General features: G+C 45.3%; 1 protein-coding gene across 1 annotated transcript in view; it reads left to right on the top strand.

The window, feature by feature from the left end:
* The window catches only part of LOC115036042 (nesprin-2-like), a 91,345-nt gene that overhangs the window by 26,923 nt on the left and 47,065 nt on the right, over positions 1-17,357 (top strand). The window contains 21 exon segments of the mRNA XM_029494144.1: positions 81-288; positions 411-523; positions 607-809; positions 896-1,003; positions 1,334-1,610; positions 1,833-2,162; positions 2,278-2,607; positions 2,722-3,021; positions 3,143-3,370; positions 3,481-3,597; positions 3,752-4,078; positions 4,207-4,551; positions 4,627-4,805; positions 4,974-5,190; positions 5,368-5,466; positions 5,729-5,893; positions 6,199-6,546; positions 6,699-6,835; positions 7,318-7,444; positions 7,719-7,892; positions 8,061-17,300. Coding sequence (XP_029350004.1) covers positions 81-288; positions 411-523; positions 607-809; positions 896-1,003; positions 1,334-1,610; positions 1,833-2,162; positions 2,278-2,607; positions 2,722-3,021; positions 3,143-3,370; positions 3,481-3,597; positions 3,752-4,078; positions 4,207-4,551; positions 4,627-4,805; positions 4,974-5,190; positions 5,368-5,466; positions 5,729-5,893; positions 6,199-6,546; positions 6,699-6,835; positions 7,318-7,444; positions 7,719-7,892; positions 8,061-17,300 — 13,572 coding nt within the window.

Here is a 17,357-nt window from a genome sequence, read left to right as displayed (position 1 = left end):
CGCTTATAGAGCAAACCTTATTACTGTATATCGGTCACACATCAGGTAGTTCATTATTTATCTTCATCTCTCTCTGCTAGGATTTGTGTGATGATCTTGAGAGCCAGGAGGAACACGCTGAGTCTGTGTTGAAGGAGGTGGGTTTGGTGTCCAGCATGGCCAGTCCTCAAGTGATGGAGGCTCTCGCTCTGGACTGCAGCAGGCTGAGAGAGGCCATCTCCCGCACCAAAGACATGATCCACCTGAAGAGAGAGGAGAGGGACCAGGGCCTTCTCAAAGTGGTCAAAGGTTTGTGTTTGTTTCAGAGCAGTATTATCCCTAAAACACTTGAATTTGTTTAAATTAGCGATTTCCCTTTGGAGAATTCTTTATTTTATTCATTTGATGTGTTCTTTCCAATTTGTCCTCAGATGAAATTCAGTCATTCGAGGGATGGTTCCAGGACTTGCAGATGTCTGTCAATGAGTGTTTTGAGAATCCAGAGAACAGAACCGATGTGGAATCATCTCAGCAAAGACTCACTGTGAGTGGATTAATGAGTAGAGAGAGAGACCATCAGGGCCCTGTTACATATATTCCTCATCGTTTCTCTCTTGTGTCCATCAGGCTTTCTTAAAGTCCAGAGATGAGGAGAGACGACTAGAGCAGCTGAAGGCTCAGGTGGAGAGAGGCAGCCAGCAGATCCCTCCTCAGCAGCTCTCTGACTTCACCGACTGGCTGAAGGAGCAGCAGAAGGAGGTGGGGACGTTCAGAACCCACTGCCACAACAGGCTGAAACAAATGGATTCTCTCCTCTCTGACTTAAACTGGTGAATACTTCCATTCCTCCCTCAATGGCACCCAGTTATTACAAAATAAGAAATGGGCAGTGAAACTAAATCATTTTGTTTTCTAGTCTAGAAAAGCAGTATGACAGCTTTCGTGAGTGGCTGCAGCGCAAAGAGAAAGAATCTGTAGTGTCCGACAAAGTCAAACTTCTCCTCAAAGACCTTCAGGATGAGAGGTAACATCATTCATTAAACCGTGTAGTAAATACAATTTATTGTACTGTGGACACTAAAAGCAATTATAAAAGCGTTTCATGAACTTTGAACTTTTCTAAAGTACATTAGTCACATTAGTCAGCTCTTTATTGTGCAGAATGAAAAGTAATAGATCCAAACTGGTGATTCAGTTTTTCATTATAATTGGGATATTGATTTAGTCCAAGCTGTCGTCCTCCAGAGTAAAGAAGGTACATGGATACTTTATGTGAAGGTAGATGATCACTGTGTAACTTCACAGGATATTCAGATTGATTATTTACCTTTTTGTTTCTCTTTCCGTGCGACAGTGGCAGAGCTGACAGCCTCAGTGAGCTGTTGGCATCAATACGCAGACAAGGTGTCAGAGCTGAAAACGTCCTGAAAGACAGCGATAATCTGATACAGCGCTACCGAAACCTGGAGGCCAGGCTGCAGAAACAGGCTGAGGCCCAGAGCGCCCTGGAGGAGCAGTACGACAGGTTTAACACCCAGGCCGGGAGCACCAGGGCCTGGATCAGAGACCTTCAGCAAGCCCTCACCTCCCAGAGCGACATCCAGGCTGAGGAGCTGAAGTGCAAAGCACAGGTCAGCGGAAAGAGATTAAAGCTGGTCTCTTTTATGATGATGATAAGCATTTAATGTTACAGAGCAGAAAAGTCAGAAGGACAACTGACAAATACTAAAATTTACCAAATACTAAAAATGTTTAAATTGGGAGCAAACAATGACTTAGTTGAGAGGGCACATACTAAACATACATTTTTCTTCTCTAAAAGTTTTCAATGTTTCTCCAACTTGTGTCGCCAGAGTATTCTGAGCTGCAGATCTGAGGGGGACTCAAAGATGAACGACCTGGTAAGACAAAGCCTGACTCTGTGTGAACACGAGGACCTGGGAGAGAGCAGGAAACAAGAAATCCAGGAGTCTGTCAGAGGAATGGAGGAGCAGTGGAGGACAGCCCTGCAGACAGCTGAGGAGACTCTAAACAATTTGGAAACACGTGCTCTGATAGACAAGGACCTGCTTTCTTTCCAAACCGATAGTGAGAAGACCAAGGCCTGGATCAGAGACCTGGAAGACTTCATGCAGTCCGTTGGTCGTCACATGCAAGTAGATGAAAAGCTACAGATTGCGCAAGTGAGTTCAAGACTGTGTGAGGACCTTTTGTGGTGTTTTATACTTTCAAGAACGGCTTGTTTTTGAAGCTAAAAAGGGATTGTGGTCACTTAAAAGGATTATTTGTTGTTTCCAGGCTGCACTGAACTCCAAACCTGAGGGGGATTCTAAGCTCCATCATCTGAGACAACAGTGTCACAGTCTGTGTGACAACCAGCACTTGGACGAGAGCAGGAGAGGAGATGTCCAGGACACAGTGAAACAGCGAGAGGAGCAGTGGAGCAGAGTCTTAAAAGCTGCTGAGGAGGCTCTCAGTAAGGCGGAGGCTGAAGCTGCCTCTGAGAGCAACTTTAATAGTTTCAAAAGCCAAACTGAAAGCACCCAAACCTGGATCAGAGAGCAGAAGCAGAAGCTGCTGTCCCTCAGTATCCAAATGCAGTCTGAAGAACGGTTACAGATTATACAGGTAAGTTTGGTTTGACATGAAAACATCAGCCTGTTGTGTTTATATTATCAGATTGTGTTATGTAATGTCTGCAACTTCTGACCTCTAAGGCCACTTCTGTGTGTTCACCTTCAGGCTGCGTTAAGTGCCCGATCCGAGGGCGAGTCCAAGATGCTCGACCTGAAGCAGCAAGGTGAGAGTCTGTGTGAGCAGCTGGACGAGAGCAGGAGGCCGGAGGTCCAGCTGCTGGTTCAGGACACCGAGCAGCAGTGGACGACAGTCCTGCAGGCCACCAGACAGGCAGAGCTCCGAAGTCTTTCAGATGACTTCGACATTCAGAGTAAAAGCACTCAGTCCTGGATCAGAGAGAGACAGCAGAAGCTGCAGGCTGTGGGGAGTCACACACCACCTGAGGGGAGAAGCCAGACAGTCCAGGTTTGTTTGAGCAGCTTATATTTTGTATTGAAATAAAAACAAAATGGTGCTGTTTCCTGTCTGACAGCTTGTTTTCTGTTGCCAGTTCTTCTTGATAATGTGTGGTTTTTGATCTCTGTAGACTATTTTGAGCTCCAGACCTGAAGGTGACTGTCAGGTGAACAACCTGAGGAGGCGAGGCCAGAGTCTGTGTGACCATAAAGACGTAGACGAGGGCAGGAGAGTGTATGTCCAGCAGACTGTCAGAGACACGGAGGAGCAGTGGAGGACCGTCCTGCAGGCTGCTCAACAGATCAAAGCTGCTGCAGAAGCTCAGATCGCTCAAGACACTGAGAGGAGAATGATGGAGGTGAGAGACGAGGCAGTTTTCCAGCACCACAAAGGAACTAACCCTAACCCAGTGCGCCCACATCGATAAACACGAGACAACCACACCACCGTTTGTGTTTTTCTTTCCAGCTCAGAGAATTTTACACCAGTCACCAGGATGCTGTGCGTTGGTTTGTCGACCTCCAACAGCGACTGAGCTCCCTGGGCAGCCAAACCAACGCTGAGGACAGACTTCACCAAGCACAGGTGAGCTGAGACAAACAACATCACTTCACTGGAGATGGAGGCTTCACGAGACAGATCATTTTCTCAGGAGCTAGTGGGGACCAAAAAATAGATCACATCCCAACCAAACAATAATGATGTGGATTTCATTACTGTGTGAATCATTTGTCTCCAGGACATTATGAGCTCCAAGCCTGAAGGAGACTCCAGGCTCCAGGAACTGAAGAGACGATGCCAGAGTCTGTGTGGTCAGGAAATTGAAAAGCACAAAAAGCAAGAGCTTGAACAAACATTAAGAGACACTGAAGACCGGTGGGCTAAAATCCTGCAGGATGCTAAGCAGTCCCTGGAGAAGGCTGAGAAACAGTGTGCTCTGGAGGACCAGCTGAGGAACTACGAGGCCCTCAGAGGAAACACCAGAGTCTGGCTGGAAGAGAAGCAGCAGAGTCTTGTTTCTCTGGATGTTCAGCAAGACCCAGAAAAGAGAATAAACATTGCCCAGGTCTGTGTGATGTAATACAACTCATTATTTACTCCTATTTGGACAGGAGTGGTAGTCACACCATGTATCATCCATATTTAATTTTTTCTCTCCGTTGGTTTATGGTGCGCTTTCTCACTTCTTCTCAGACAATCCTGAGCTCCAAGCCGGAAGGAGACTCCAAACTGACAGAGCTGAGGAGACAGAGCCAGAGCCTGTCTGACCAGGAGGACGTGGAGGAGAACACCAGACAGGAGGCCCAGCAGACAGTGAAAGACTCGGAGGAGCAATGGAGGACAGTCCTGCAGACTGCTGAGGATACGCTGAAGAAAGCTGAGGTCCAATACTCGCTCTCCAGAGAGTTGGAGGCCTTCAGGAGCCAAGCAGGGGGCACTAAAACCTGGGTGAAAGAACTGGGGGAACAGGCTGAGTCCAGGGGGAGAGGGACTCAGGGCAGCAAGGCTGAAATACAGGACAGGCTGAACACTGCACAGGTAAAATAAACTCAAGTAAAGTGCATTTAAAATGTATGGCTGTTTTGGTTGGAACACCTATGATTGTGTCTGTAGATGGTCTTGAGCTCCAGGTCCAACGGTGAAGTTCAAGTGATGGAGCTGAAGAGTCGTGCACAGAGTCTTTGTGCACAAAAAGACCTGGGCCAGGAAATGAAACATGAGGTCCAACAGATGGTGGAAGGTATTGAGCAGCAGTGGAGGACGACCCTGCAGGCTGCTGAGGAGACTCGCAGGTACAGGAAGTGTGCTCAGATACACATCTCTTTACATCCTTTACCTTTCTCACACATTTTATCAGCCTATTGAACCCAAATCTTTTTAAATCCAATCTCACCTTCACAATCATTAAATCCTAACCAGCACGATTCTGATTCCTGAAGTTGTCTGCTGTTACTCCTTAGCGAGTTGAAGGGCGTTGTGGACCGCCTGGAGTCCTGTCAGCACAAGCATGAGAAGGCTGAGGCCCGTTTGTCTGAGCTCCAGAATCAGGCGTCCAACCTGCCTCGTGTCTTCCCCTGGCCGGGCCTGGGAGAGCGGAGGCAGGCAGTGGAGGAGGCCCAGGCCCTGCTGGAGCAGACCACAGCCCTGGCCCCCGTCCTCTCAGACCTTCACAGACAGGTAAAGTTTCAGATAAAAAACTTTATGTTCATACGTCCCTGCAGTGTCAGAAATTTTTGGATTATTACCCCCCCCCCCTCTCTCTTTTTTTTTTTTTTTAAGAAATAAAGATGTGAGTATGTGATGAAAAGTAAATGATCCAAAAATAATCTGAAACTGTGCTGCACTGTCCTGCAGGCTGCAGAGCTGTTTGACATCACACAGGACCGCCACTGGACAGGCCCGTCCTGGACCGCCAAGCAGGAGTCCATTCCTGCTCTGCTGAAAGAGCTGACTGTGAGTCTGTGACAACATGCACAGTAAAAATAGAGCATAGAATAAAGTTAGACAAGGTGGTTTTCTCCCCTGTGGAGAAAAATGAACACCATGACTCAGCTTCTGTGTTCAGTACCACCATCACTGAATACAAAATCTTTATTATGTCCTTATTTGCTTTATCTCCCCCTTCAAAATAAAAGCTGCTCCTGTCTTAAACGATAGCTGCTATCTAACCTTGTTTAACCAACGATGGGATGATTTGGCTGCTGTCTGTTTTCAGGATGCGGTGGCTAACCTGGAGCAGGGCATCCTGACGGAGAGGCAGTGCACCCAGCTGCTGGAGCAGCACGAGGCCGCTCAGGACTGGCTGAGGGAGCAGGTGAAAGGCCTGGGAGTTCCTGCAGCAGACAGACCGGGTCTGCACAGTGCCGTCAACACTCTGAAGGTCCAATAATACAACACAGACACACAACTGTTAGTTGGAAGATAATCCAATAAAAAACTTGTAACATATCAGTAGTTAGTCATAATTTAAAAGATGCAGGACTTCATGTAGTCATGGGAATTTAATTTGGAAAATCAGGCGTACTGGTTTTTGTCCTGGTTGTAGCCGTCTAGAATGCATTTAGTGGGTTAGTGCTGTTTCCTGTTCACTTCAGAGGTCCATCAGGGCCCAGACTGCTATAACTATTTGAATATTTTAGATAATACTGTTCCTTTAATTTAAAAGATGTTGATTTATGTATCCAGGCTTTGCTCCAGACAGTGGACAGAGAGCACAGAGAGATGAAGGACCTGGACTCTGCCAGGGACAATCTGCTGAGCCTTTGCACCCCTGGAGGACGGGATGCTCTTACCCTGGAGGTCAGTCACCTCCACGACCTCTGTGCCACCTCGGAAAAGGAGGTGAGGGACCGTCTGACGGCCTGTGAGGCCCGGCTGGAGGATCTGGAGCATCAGTTGTCCAAAGAGACCCAGGACCTTAAGGAGAGAACGGCAGCCCTGCAGTGGGAGCTCCGCTCTCTGGACCAGGCACTCAGTTTCAGTGAACCGCAGAACAATATTTCTCAGCTGCAGCTGCACTGGAACAGTCTTCAGGTTTTTACTCTTTTTCGATGTACTAACATTTTAATTCATTCGTCTTAAACAATAAAGACAATGAAGGATCTTTTAGCTGTCAAAAATAAGAACCTTTTAGATTCTAAAACCTGCTGAAATCCAATTCCATTTGTTCTTGTCCCTCCTGTTAGAACTGTGATAAGTCACTGAGAGATTTGGGTGTGAAACTTCAGGATCTCCACCAGGAAGTTAAGACGAGATCGTCCACCAGTGAGCTGCCGGGAGAAATTATCAGTGTGGTTGAGTGTTTATCCCAGAAACATGACAGGTATTTACATGCCTGGTGAAATTTAATTACTTTTGGAGCAGAGCTGTCATGAATATAAAGGAAAGCACAAAAACAGGTCGAAACACGGCTGGCACAACTTTTTGATTGATTCTTTTTTTTTTTCGCATGTGAAAATGTTTAGTAAAGCACGGACTGGATTCACTCAGTGTCATCTTTCCAGTTTCCTTTTAAACTAATTCACATTTGGGAAAAAGTTTTTTCTACTTCTATTTTCCATTATTCCTTCATGCCAACAAGGCACAGTGTGCCAGTCTACTCTTGATCAGGAAACACAGACTTCTCCTTTATTTATTATCTATTTGAGGTATCCAGAGATTAAATCTCATCCAATATCTGGTTTCTTGAGAGAACTTAAAGGAATCATTAGTCTTTTTTAATCAGTTCCATTTGCACACAGTTTTTGGTCATTTTATTTTTCTATCTCATGTAGTGTAAAACAAAACGTTTCGTTCTGTCTACAGTCTAAAAACCAGGTTGAATGAACGTCAGGATACCTGCTCTGCAAACACAGCTCACTATCTGGCAGATTGTCTTCAGGCCCTGCAGCAATGGAACCACAGCAAGCCATCCGAATCAACTTCTGTGCAGGTTTTTCTTTGTTATTTTACCTCTTCGCTGATATATCTCAGAGCTTCATCGTTCGTTTAGTCTTCTTCCACTAGCTTGTATTAGGGCTTTGCTTCGGGGCATCTTGCTGGTAGATGTTGGACCTATAATGACAGTTTATGACTGTAGTAACACTGCACCCCTGTGGAGCATTTAGCAGCAGCTTATTTTTCACTCAACTGGTGTGTGGTGATGATATTTCACTCCAGTTTGTCATCTCTGCTGACACTTTCACGTTTTTTCCTCCTGGTTTTAGGTGACATTAGAGGAAGGTGAAAAGTTGCAGGTCAGCCTGCGGGAGGCTCTTTCTCACCAGCAGTTTCTAACAGACTGCCTGGCGCCGGGTTCATTTGGAAAACTGGAGAAAGAGAGTTCACAGACACTCAGAGAAGCAGACACACATAAACACTCTCTAAGGCAGAGCTTAAAGGTATTTAAGTAAATACATTTGGAATTTCATTTAATCATGATGAGAAAGTTTTGTTGAAATAATGTGAAAATATACACATGAAGGGAAGCCATTGATTCAGTATTTTGTTGTACTTGAGGAACAGCAAAGTAAATTTGTAGTAATTTTGATTTCATTCTTTCATTCAAGGAACTTGATGAAAGGAGGAAACAAAAACCACTTGACATTCAGTCCTCTGATGTCCAGTCAGTTAATCTAGAGGAGACAAAGACTACTGTTGTGGCGCCACCACGAAAAAGCAAGCATGCAACTGAGGGAACACAAGTTAAACAACAAAAAACAATGACCTCCACAGAAATCTCTACATCTGTTGAGGATGAGGCCATGCAAACTGAGACTGAAACAATAAAGCTTAATGTGTCAGCAGACTTGGAGGGCCAAGGCACTGCTGAAATAACCAAAACCAAATCTCAGAGTCCAGCACATGCTTCAGAATTTATTACAGATGTTGTTAAAAGTATAAAGCTAGATGTAACAAGTGAGCAAATGAAACCTGCTTTAGAGGAACCAATGCTGATTCAAAAGGACAGTGGTAAGTCTGCACCTGTTGTTGGTGAGGAAACTAAACCTGTACCAACCAGAAGAAAGTCAAAAGCTTTAACTACTCAACCAACTTCAGAGCCAATCACAGAAACAGAAGCTGTTCAACCTACACCTGACCCAAAAGAACAGGAGTTCATGAGCTCAGAAGTTTCCATAACAGAATCAGTCAGTTCCCAAGTAGTAACGACTGAATACCATGAAAAGCCTGAGACTTCTTCAGCTGCACAGGTGAGCACAAAATCATCTGAGACTGTTAGTGTGGAAGAAGGTAAAGTTATACCAACCAGAAAGAAGTCAAAGAGTCTCGCTGTACCAAAGCAAGCAAAGCAAGAACCTGAGGAGCATTCTGCAACTTCCCTCTCACAAAGTTCAGATGCTGAAACTGCAGATGTGGAAAAAGGTCACTTTCTGCCACCGAGGAGAAAGTCCAAGAGTACAGAAATTCCTCTTAAACTGTCAGACACTGTGGTACCTCAAATAACAGAAGGTGAAAGATATTTGGATCAAGTGGCCAGTGTCGAGAAGAATAATGTTGCTGTTGAAGAAACAAAGCTTGTACCAACCAGAAGAAAGTCAAAGAGCGGTGACACTGTGACAATGTCAAAGACTATAGTTACCCCTGTTAGGCCACCTGATGCGAGGCCTGAACAACGTAAGGAAGAAGCTAGCTGTCAAAAGCCCTCAGCTGCAGATGTGACCACAGTACCAACTGAAAGCACTGTTAACAAACCAGGAAAACTTTCACCGTCAAAAAGAAAGTCAAAGTCACAAGTTTCACCAGAACTTACCGAAGTCACTGTGTCAGAAATCATGAAAGAGCCAGCCAGAGAGAATGCTGCAGTAGACTCTAAAGATACAATATCAGAAGGTTTTGTTACCACAGCTCCAGAGAAAGTGTCTGCCGCGGCTGAAGCGGAGTCCAAGCAAGATCAGAAAGAAGCTCAAGTTGGGAAACTTGCACAGGCTGTTGTGGGAGAAGATAAAAGTCAAATTACTGAATCTGCTACTGTGGACGAAACTAACGTTAAAACAAATAGAAGGACGTCAAAGGAAGGTCCTGACAGTCAGGGGTCGTCTTCAACACAACAGATGGTCACAACACCAGCTGAAATGGCTGTTGTGGAAACAGGAAAACTTTCTCCACCCAAAAGAAAGTCAAAGGATTCTAAACTTTACTCAGAGATTGTTAGCACAGAGCTGACAAAAGAGTCTGATAGTCAGAAGGCACCTTCAGCCACAGAAGATGTCACAGCTCCAACTGTTGTCACTATTGAAGAAAAAGGAAAGCTTTCTCCAACCAAACGAAGGTCAAAGGATCGTAAACTTTCCTCAGAACTTGCTCCCACAGAGCTGACAAAGACAAAGGAAGAGTCTGACAGTCAGAAGCCACTTTCAGCCACAGAAGTTGTTCCCACAGAGCTGACAAAGACCAAAGAACAGCCATCTTCATCTACAGAAGTGATCACAGCTGTAACTGATGTTACTGTTGAAGAACAAGGAAAGCTTTCTCCAACCAAACGAAGGTCAAAGGATCTTAAGCCCTCCTCAGAAGTTGTTCCCACAGAGCTGAAAAAGGAAGAACCTGAACAGCCAGATCACCAGAAGCCAACTCCTGCTGGAGAGGATGTCACAGCTCCACCTGAAGAAGAAAAAGGAAAACTTTCTCCACCCAAAAGACAGTCAAAGGATTCTAAACTTCACTCAGAGATTGTTAGCACAGAGCTGACAAAAGAAGAGTCTGATAGTCAGAAGACATCTACAGCTCCAGAGATGATCACAGCTCCAACTGTTGTTACTGTTGAAGAGAAAGGAAAACCTTTTCCACCTGAAAGAAAGCCAAAGGATCTTAAGCCCTCCTCAGAAGTTGTTCCCACAGAACTGAAAAAGGAAGAACCTGAACAGCCAGATCACCAGAAGCCAACTCCTGCTAGAGAGGATGTCACAGCTCCACCTGAAGAAGAAAAAGGAAAACTTTCTCCAACCAAACGAAGGTCAAAGGATCGTAAACTTTCCTCAGAACTTGCTCCCACAGAGCTGACAAAGACAAAGGAAGAGTCTGACAGTCAGACGCCACTTTCAGCCACAGAAGTTATTCCCACAGAACTGAAAAAGGAAGAACCTGAACAGCCAGATCACCAGAAGCCAACTCCTGCTGGAGAGGATGTCACAGCTCCACCTGAAGAAGAAAAAGGAAAACTTTCTCCACCCAAAAGAAAGTCAAAGGATTCTAAACTTCACTCAGAGATTGTTAGCACAGAGCTGACAAAAGAAGAGTCTGATAGTCAGAAGACATCTACAGCTCCAGAGATGATCACAGCTCCAACTGTTGTTACTGTTGAAGAAAAAGGAAAACTTTCTCCACCTGAAAGAAAGCCAAAGGATCTTAAGCCTTCCTCAGAAGTTGTTCCCACAGAGCTGACAAAGACCAAAGAACAGCCATCTTCATCTACAGAAGTGATCACAGCTGTAACTGATGTTACTGTTGAAGAGAAAGGAAAACTTTCTCCAACCAAACGAAGGTCAAAGGATCTTAAGCCCTCCTCAGAAGTTGTTCCCACAGAACTGAAAAAGGAAGAACCTGAACAGCCAGATCACCAGAAGCCAACTCCTGCTGGAGAGGATGTCACAGCTCCACCTGAAGAAGAAAAGGGAAAACTTTCTCCACCCAAAAGAAAGTCAAAGGATTCTAAACTTTCCTCAGAGATTGTTAGCACAGAGCTGACAAAGACAAAGGAAAGGTCAGACAGCCAGGAGACTTCTTCAGCCAGAGAAGTGATCACAGTTGTAACTGATGTTACTGTTGAAGAGCAAGGAAAGCTTTCTCCGTCCAAAAGAAAGTCAAAGGATTCTAAACTTTACTCAGAAGTTGTTCCCACAGAGCTGACAAAGACAAAAGAACAGCCAGATCACCAGAAGCCAACTCCTGCTAGAGAGGATGTCACAGCTCCACCTGAAGAAGAACAAGGAAAACTTTCTCCAACCAAACGAAGGTCAAAGGATCGTAAACTTTCCTCAGAACTTGCTCCCACAGAGCCGACAAATACAAAAGAAGAGTCTGATAGTCAGAAGCCATCTGCAGCTCCAGAGATGATCACAGCTCCAACTGAGATTACTGTTGAAGAGAAAGGAAAACTTTTTCTTGTCACAACCTTTGAGAAGGTCACAGAGCAGACTAAAACTGTGGTTCTGGAAGGAACAACATTTATACCAACCAGCAGAAAGTCAAACAGCACAGAGACATTTGCCATCTCAAATACAACTGATCAACCTGAAATACGTAAGAAAGAATCCCAGAGACCTGTGATGTCTCCAGAGGCCAAACCTATTCAGGAAATTACCTCACAACAGACACAATCACCGCAAACCAAGATTCAGAAAAAGAAGACTGTCAAGAATGTTGTTGAATCAACTGTCCCCCAACGAGTGGAAACTGCAGAGGTGAATCAAACTACTGTAGAGGACATCAGCTGGGCACACGAAAAGAAAACCGCTGAGGGCGATGGTGCTGATGCTGTTCAGGAACTTTTAGGGAAGAAAGTGGCCGCAGTTCACACATCTGAGACAGCTGATGTTGAAATGGATTCTTCTACTTCATCTCCTCGTGTTGAACATCTGGAGTCTGTCCTGCCTATTTCACTTACAATGTCTAAACCTCCAAAAGAGCTAAAGGAGTCTACAGAAAGAGACAGGAGTACAGCATCTCAAATACAACCACCTCGCCCCTCTGAGCCTGCTGGCCCGCAGCAGAGAGCAGATTACATTGACAAGTTATGGAAAAAGACACCAGAGATTCAGACGAGATATCTGGTCCTTGATATGCCTGACGTCGGCGTTACCCAGACACATGTGGCTGTGGAGGAAGAGGACGGCACTCAACTTCCCTCTGCTGTTTCCCCAGTGGCAGAAATAACCAAAACAAGTGAATCATTGAGGCAGCCTAAGCCCGTGGAATCCAAACAGAAAATACCCAGAAAGGACAAGGACGTGGTCCAAACAGAGATAGTTGAAGTCTCGACACACGAGACACAAGATTCTTCTGAGAGCCCAGCTGAAACATCAACCAAAATCAACATTTTACAAATGAGTGCAAAGACAGATACACACAAATGTGAAATAATAACTGTCTCAAACGTGAAAGAGCCAGGGAGGGATATCCAGCCAAGTGAAAAAGTAACACAGAGCAAGACTGTGACTGCCACGAATGTTCAGCCAGAGAAGGCTGCAGTTGAACAAAGCCGTGCTGAAAATGTGGTTAGAATTAAATCTGCCCAACCTGCCTCTGCTGATGGTGCAGCTGTGCAGCCACATGAAGCAAAGACATTTTCAGAAATAAGTTCACCTGAGCTTGACACAGCTCAGGAGTGTTGGGAAGCCACACAGGAAGGAGAGCAAACTGAAGCGTCTACACGAGATATCGCAGAGATCCTGGCCGAAAGGTCTGTGAAAGTCCAAAGGGAATCCAGAGTGCGTGTTCTCCAACCAGACATGCCAACCAGTCCAAAAGAGAATGAAAACATCACAGTATCAAAAATAGCTGTTGTTGAAACATGTATCCAGAGCCAGAGATTGCCAGAGAACAAAGATGTAGCTCCTGCTGATGTTAAACCAGAGGAAGCTTCTGTAAAGATCACAGTAACCCAAGGACCAGAAACTACGACTGAGGTTCCAGACAATGTGGCTCCACAGGACTCAGAAGCTGTTCCCACAGAACTGACAAAGACCAAAGAACAGCCAGATCAGCAGAAGCCAGCTTCTCCTCCAGAGGATGTCACAACACCACCTGAAGAAGAAAAAGGAAAACTTTCTCCAACCAAACGAAGGTCAAAGAAACTTAAACTTTACTCAGAGATTGTTAGCACAGAGCTGACAAAAGAGTCTGATAGTCAGAAGACATCTACAGCTCCAGAGATGATCACAGCTGTAACTGATGTTACTGTTGAAGAGAAAGGAAAACTTTCTCCAACCAAGAGAAAGTCAAAGGATCTTAAGCCCTCCACAGAAGTTGTTCCCACAGAGCTGACAAAGACCAAAGAACAGCCATCTTCATCTACAGAAGTGATCACAGCTGTAACTGATGTTACTGTTGAAGAGCAAGGAAAGCTTTCTCCAACCAAACGAAGGTCAAAGGATCGTAAACTTTCCTCAGAACTTGCTCCCACAGAGCCGACAAATACAAAAGAAGAGTCTGACAGTCAGACGCCACTTTCAGCCACAGAAGTTGTTCCCACAGAGCTGACAAAGACCAAAGAACAGCCAGATCGCAAGAAGCCAGCTTCTCCTCCAGAGGATGTCACAGCTCCACCTGAAGAAGAAAAAGGAAAACTTTCTCCGTCCAAAAGACAGTCAAAGGATTCTAAACTTTACTCAGAGGTTGTTACCACAGAGCTGACAAAAGAGTCTGATAGTCAGAAGACATCTACAGCTCCAGAGATGATCACAGCTGTAACTGATGTTACTGTTGAAGAGAAAGGAAAACTTTCTCCAACCAAGAGAAAGTCAAAGGATCTTAAGTCCTCCACAGAAGTTGTTCCCACAGAGCTGACAAAGGAAGAACCTGACCATCAGAAGCCACCTTCAGCCACAAAAGTTGTTAGAACAGAGCTGACAAAGACCAAAGAACAGCCAGATCGCAAGAAGCCAGCTTCTCCTCCAGAGGATGTCACAGCTCCACCTGAAGAAGAAAAAGGAAAAATTTCTCCAACCAAAAGAAAGTCAAAGGATCTTAAGCCCTCCACAGAAGTTGTTCCCACAGAGCTGACAAAGACCAAAGAACAGCCATCTTCATCTACAGAAGTGATCACAGCTGTAACTGATGTTACTGTTGAAGAAAAAGGAAAACTTTCTCCAACCAAACGAAGGTCAAAGGATCTTAAGCCCTCCTCAGAAGTTGTTCCCACAGAGCTGAAAAAGGAAGAACCTGAACAGCCAGATCACCAGAAGCCACCTTCAGCCACAGAAGTTGTTCCCACAGAGCTGACAAAGACCAAAGAACAGTCAGATCGCAAGAAGCCAGCTTCTCCTCCAGAGGATGTCACAGCTCCACCTGAAGAAGAACAAGGAAAAGTTTCTCCGTCCAAAAGACAGTCAAAGGATTCTAAACTTTACTCAGAGGTTGTTACCACAGAGCTGACAAAAGAGTCTGATAGTCAGAAGACATCTACAGCTCCAGAGATGATCACAGCTGTAACTGATGTTACTGTTGAAGAGAAAGGAAAACTTTCTCCAACCAAGAGAAAGTCAAAGGATCTTAAGTCCTCCACAGAAGTTGTTCCCACAGAGCTGACAAAGGAAGAACCTGACCATCAGAAGCCACCTTCAGCCACAAAAGTTGTTAGAACAGAGCTGACAAAGACCAAAGAACAGCCAGATCGCAAGAAGCCAGCTTCTCCTCCAGAGGATGTCACAGCTCCACCTGAAGAAGAAAAAGGAAAAATTTCTCCAACCAAAAGAAAGTCAAAGGATTCTAAACTTTACTCAGAGATTGTTAGCACAGAGCTGACAAAAGAGTCTGATAGTCAGAAGACATCTACAGCTCCAGAGATGATCACAGCTCCAACTGTTGTTACTGTTGAAGAGAAAGGAAAACCTTTTCCACCTGAAAGAAAGTCAAAGGATCTTAAGCCTTCCTCAGAGATTGTTAGCACAGAGCTGACAAAGACCAAAGAAGAGTCTGATAGTCAGAAGGCACCTTCAGCCACAGAAGTGATCACAGCTCCAACTAATGTTACTGTTGAAGAAACCCCTACTGAATTTCCAGACAATGTGGCTCCAAAGGACTTTGCTCAGCCCATTTTTCCTGCTTCTGAAATTGTAGAAATGAACTTATCTGAACAACATATGGTTATACCAAGCCTAACTGAGACTCACATAGAGCTCTTAAGAAGCACACATGAACGAACCAAATTGGTCCACATGGAACATGGTGCCCACGAACAGCTTCCTACACAGTTGGAACAACGCAACGACGAGGCGCCCAAAGCTGTGGCTGAAAAGTCTGTCAAAATGGAGAAAATATGCGTCGGGCCTGAAATACGTGTTCTGCAGCTGGACGTACAGACCACCCCAGACACAACCATCACAGGAGCTACACAGCCAAGACCAGATAGTTTTCAAACAAGTATCCAAAGTGAAAAGGTGCCAGAAAACAAAGATGAGGCTAGTTCTGCGGTTGAGGTGACTGTGATTAAGGTACAAGAAAGCAGTACTGAATGCCAAGAGGATGTGAGTCAAAAGGAGTCTTCTCAGCCCCAATTTGCTGTTTCTCAATTACTGCAACCGCGTGGGAGTGAGACCGAACTTATAGAAATAAGTTTGTATGAGCAAGGCACAGTAAAAGTAAAACACACTGAAACTAAGATGGAGCTCTCAACAATCACACAGGGAAAAGCTGCTGAGGTCACGAAACAAGGAGCGCAAGAAAAGCAAGACGTTTTAACGTATGGTGAGCCCAAGAGCCGGGACGAGAAGTCTGATGGGCTGGAGGGAATCCTCGTGGAGCGAGAGGTGCGTTTCATCCAACTCGATATACCGACCGGTCTTGCGGAGCAGGAAAGCACATTTGTTATGACGGCAAAAGAGCAAAGGATGGGGACGGTTCCAACCCAGAGTGAAAGACAGCCGGAGAAGAACGAGACGACAGCTGACATTCATCCAGACAGGGCAGCAGAAATTCAACAAATCACTGGTGAGAGGCAGGAGAGTGTGGCTCCCTCTGACTCCAGTCAGCTCAGCTCTGGTGCTTCTGCCGCGATGAAGCTAGAAGTGTTGAAAACTGCACAGGAGAGACCCAAAGAGATCAAAGATGGCGGAGCTCAGGAAGGTCGTGCTGACGTGTCTGCAAAAGATGTGCATGACACCCCCCGGAGTCTGGAGGACAAGTCTGTTGACAAGTCAGATACACAGGCCGGAATGAAGGAGCGTGAGGTCACAACTGTAAAGATCACAAAGGAATCAATCACTGATATCGATCAAACAAGTGCTGTGTATGAAAACAAAAACCTGACATCCACCACTGTTCAGCCACAAACAACAGCTGTTGTGATGACCACGGCGGAAGTGAAGGTTGATCCCCACCAGGCGGAGAAAGTCCACAAGGAGGCTGACGTCCGTGCTTTGCAGCAGAACATACCAACGGGTCAAGTGGACGGAAATGTTTCTGTTCTCACAGTAAAGGAACCAAAAGCTGCAGGAGTGCAAAAATCACCAGAAACCAAAGAAGAGATGGCTGGCGTCCATCATGAGACGGCTGCAGCTAAGACAGAAGTGAAAATGCAACAAATCAGCACTGAAAGTCAGCAGCCGGCTGCTCAGACCGTTTCTGCCGATTCAACAGCAAAGACAGAATTCGTAGAAATAATCTTTACTGAAGAAGAAGGCGTTAAACCAAGACAAACTGATTCTCAGCTAGATCTCACAATCACTCGAGAACGACTAACAGATCCTGACATGGCTCAAGTGTTGACACATGGAATGGATGATAAGACGAAGGATCCAACATCCGTCACATACAAAATCCACACAATTGTGGATGAATACAAAACCGTCACAACAGAAAAGGAAGCAAGTGTTCAATTTGAGACAGTCAAAGAAAGAAAGGATACAACTGACACAGACAAGTCTGTAGTTAAGATGACCGGGATAGTCCAAGTCCAACAGAGCAGTCCTGAATCTCTGTGTGGACTCGGACTGGTCCAAACAGAAAAGAAAGAAGAAGAGGAGGAAAAGAGGCCAGCTGAGGAGCATCAAAGGGAAACAGCAGTCAGAGTAGAGATACCTGATGTCGCCACCGCCGGTGGAGTGAGGCCTCTGGGCTTTGGTCTGCCACAGGTGAGACGTGATGTGATTATTTCTTTTTCCCTCAACAACCATGTCAGTCAAAGAAAA

The sequence above is a fragment of the Echeneis naucrates genome, chromosome 22 (genome assembly GCF_900963305.1).
Source record: "Echeneis naucrates chromosome 22, fEcheNa1.1, whole genome shotgun sequence".
Lineage (NCBI taxonomy): Eukaryota > Metazoa > Chordata > Actinopteri > Carangiformes > Echeneidae > Echeneis > Echeneis naucrates.
This window is presented reverse-complemented; position numbering and strand designations above follow the sequence as displayed.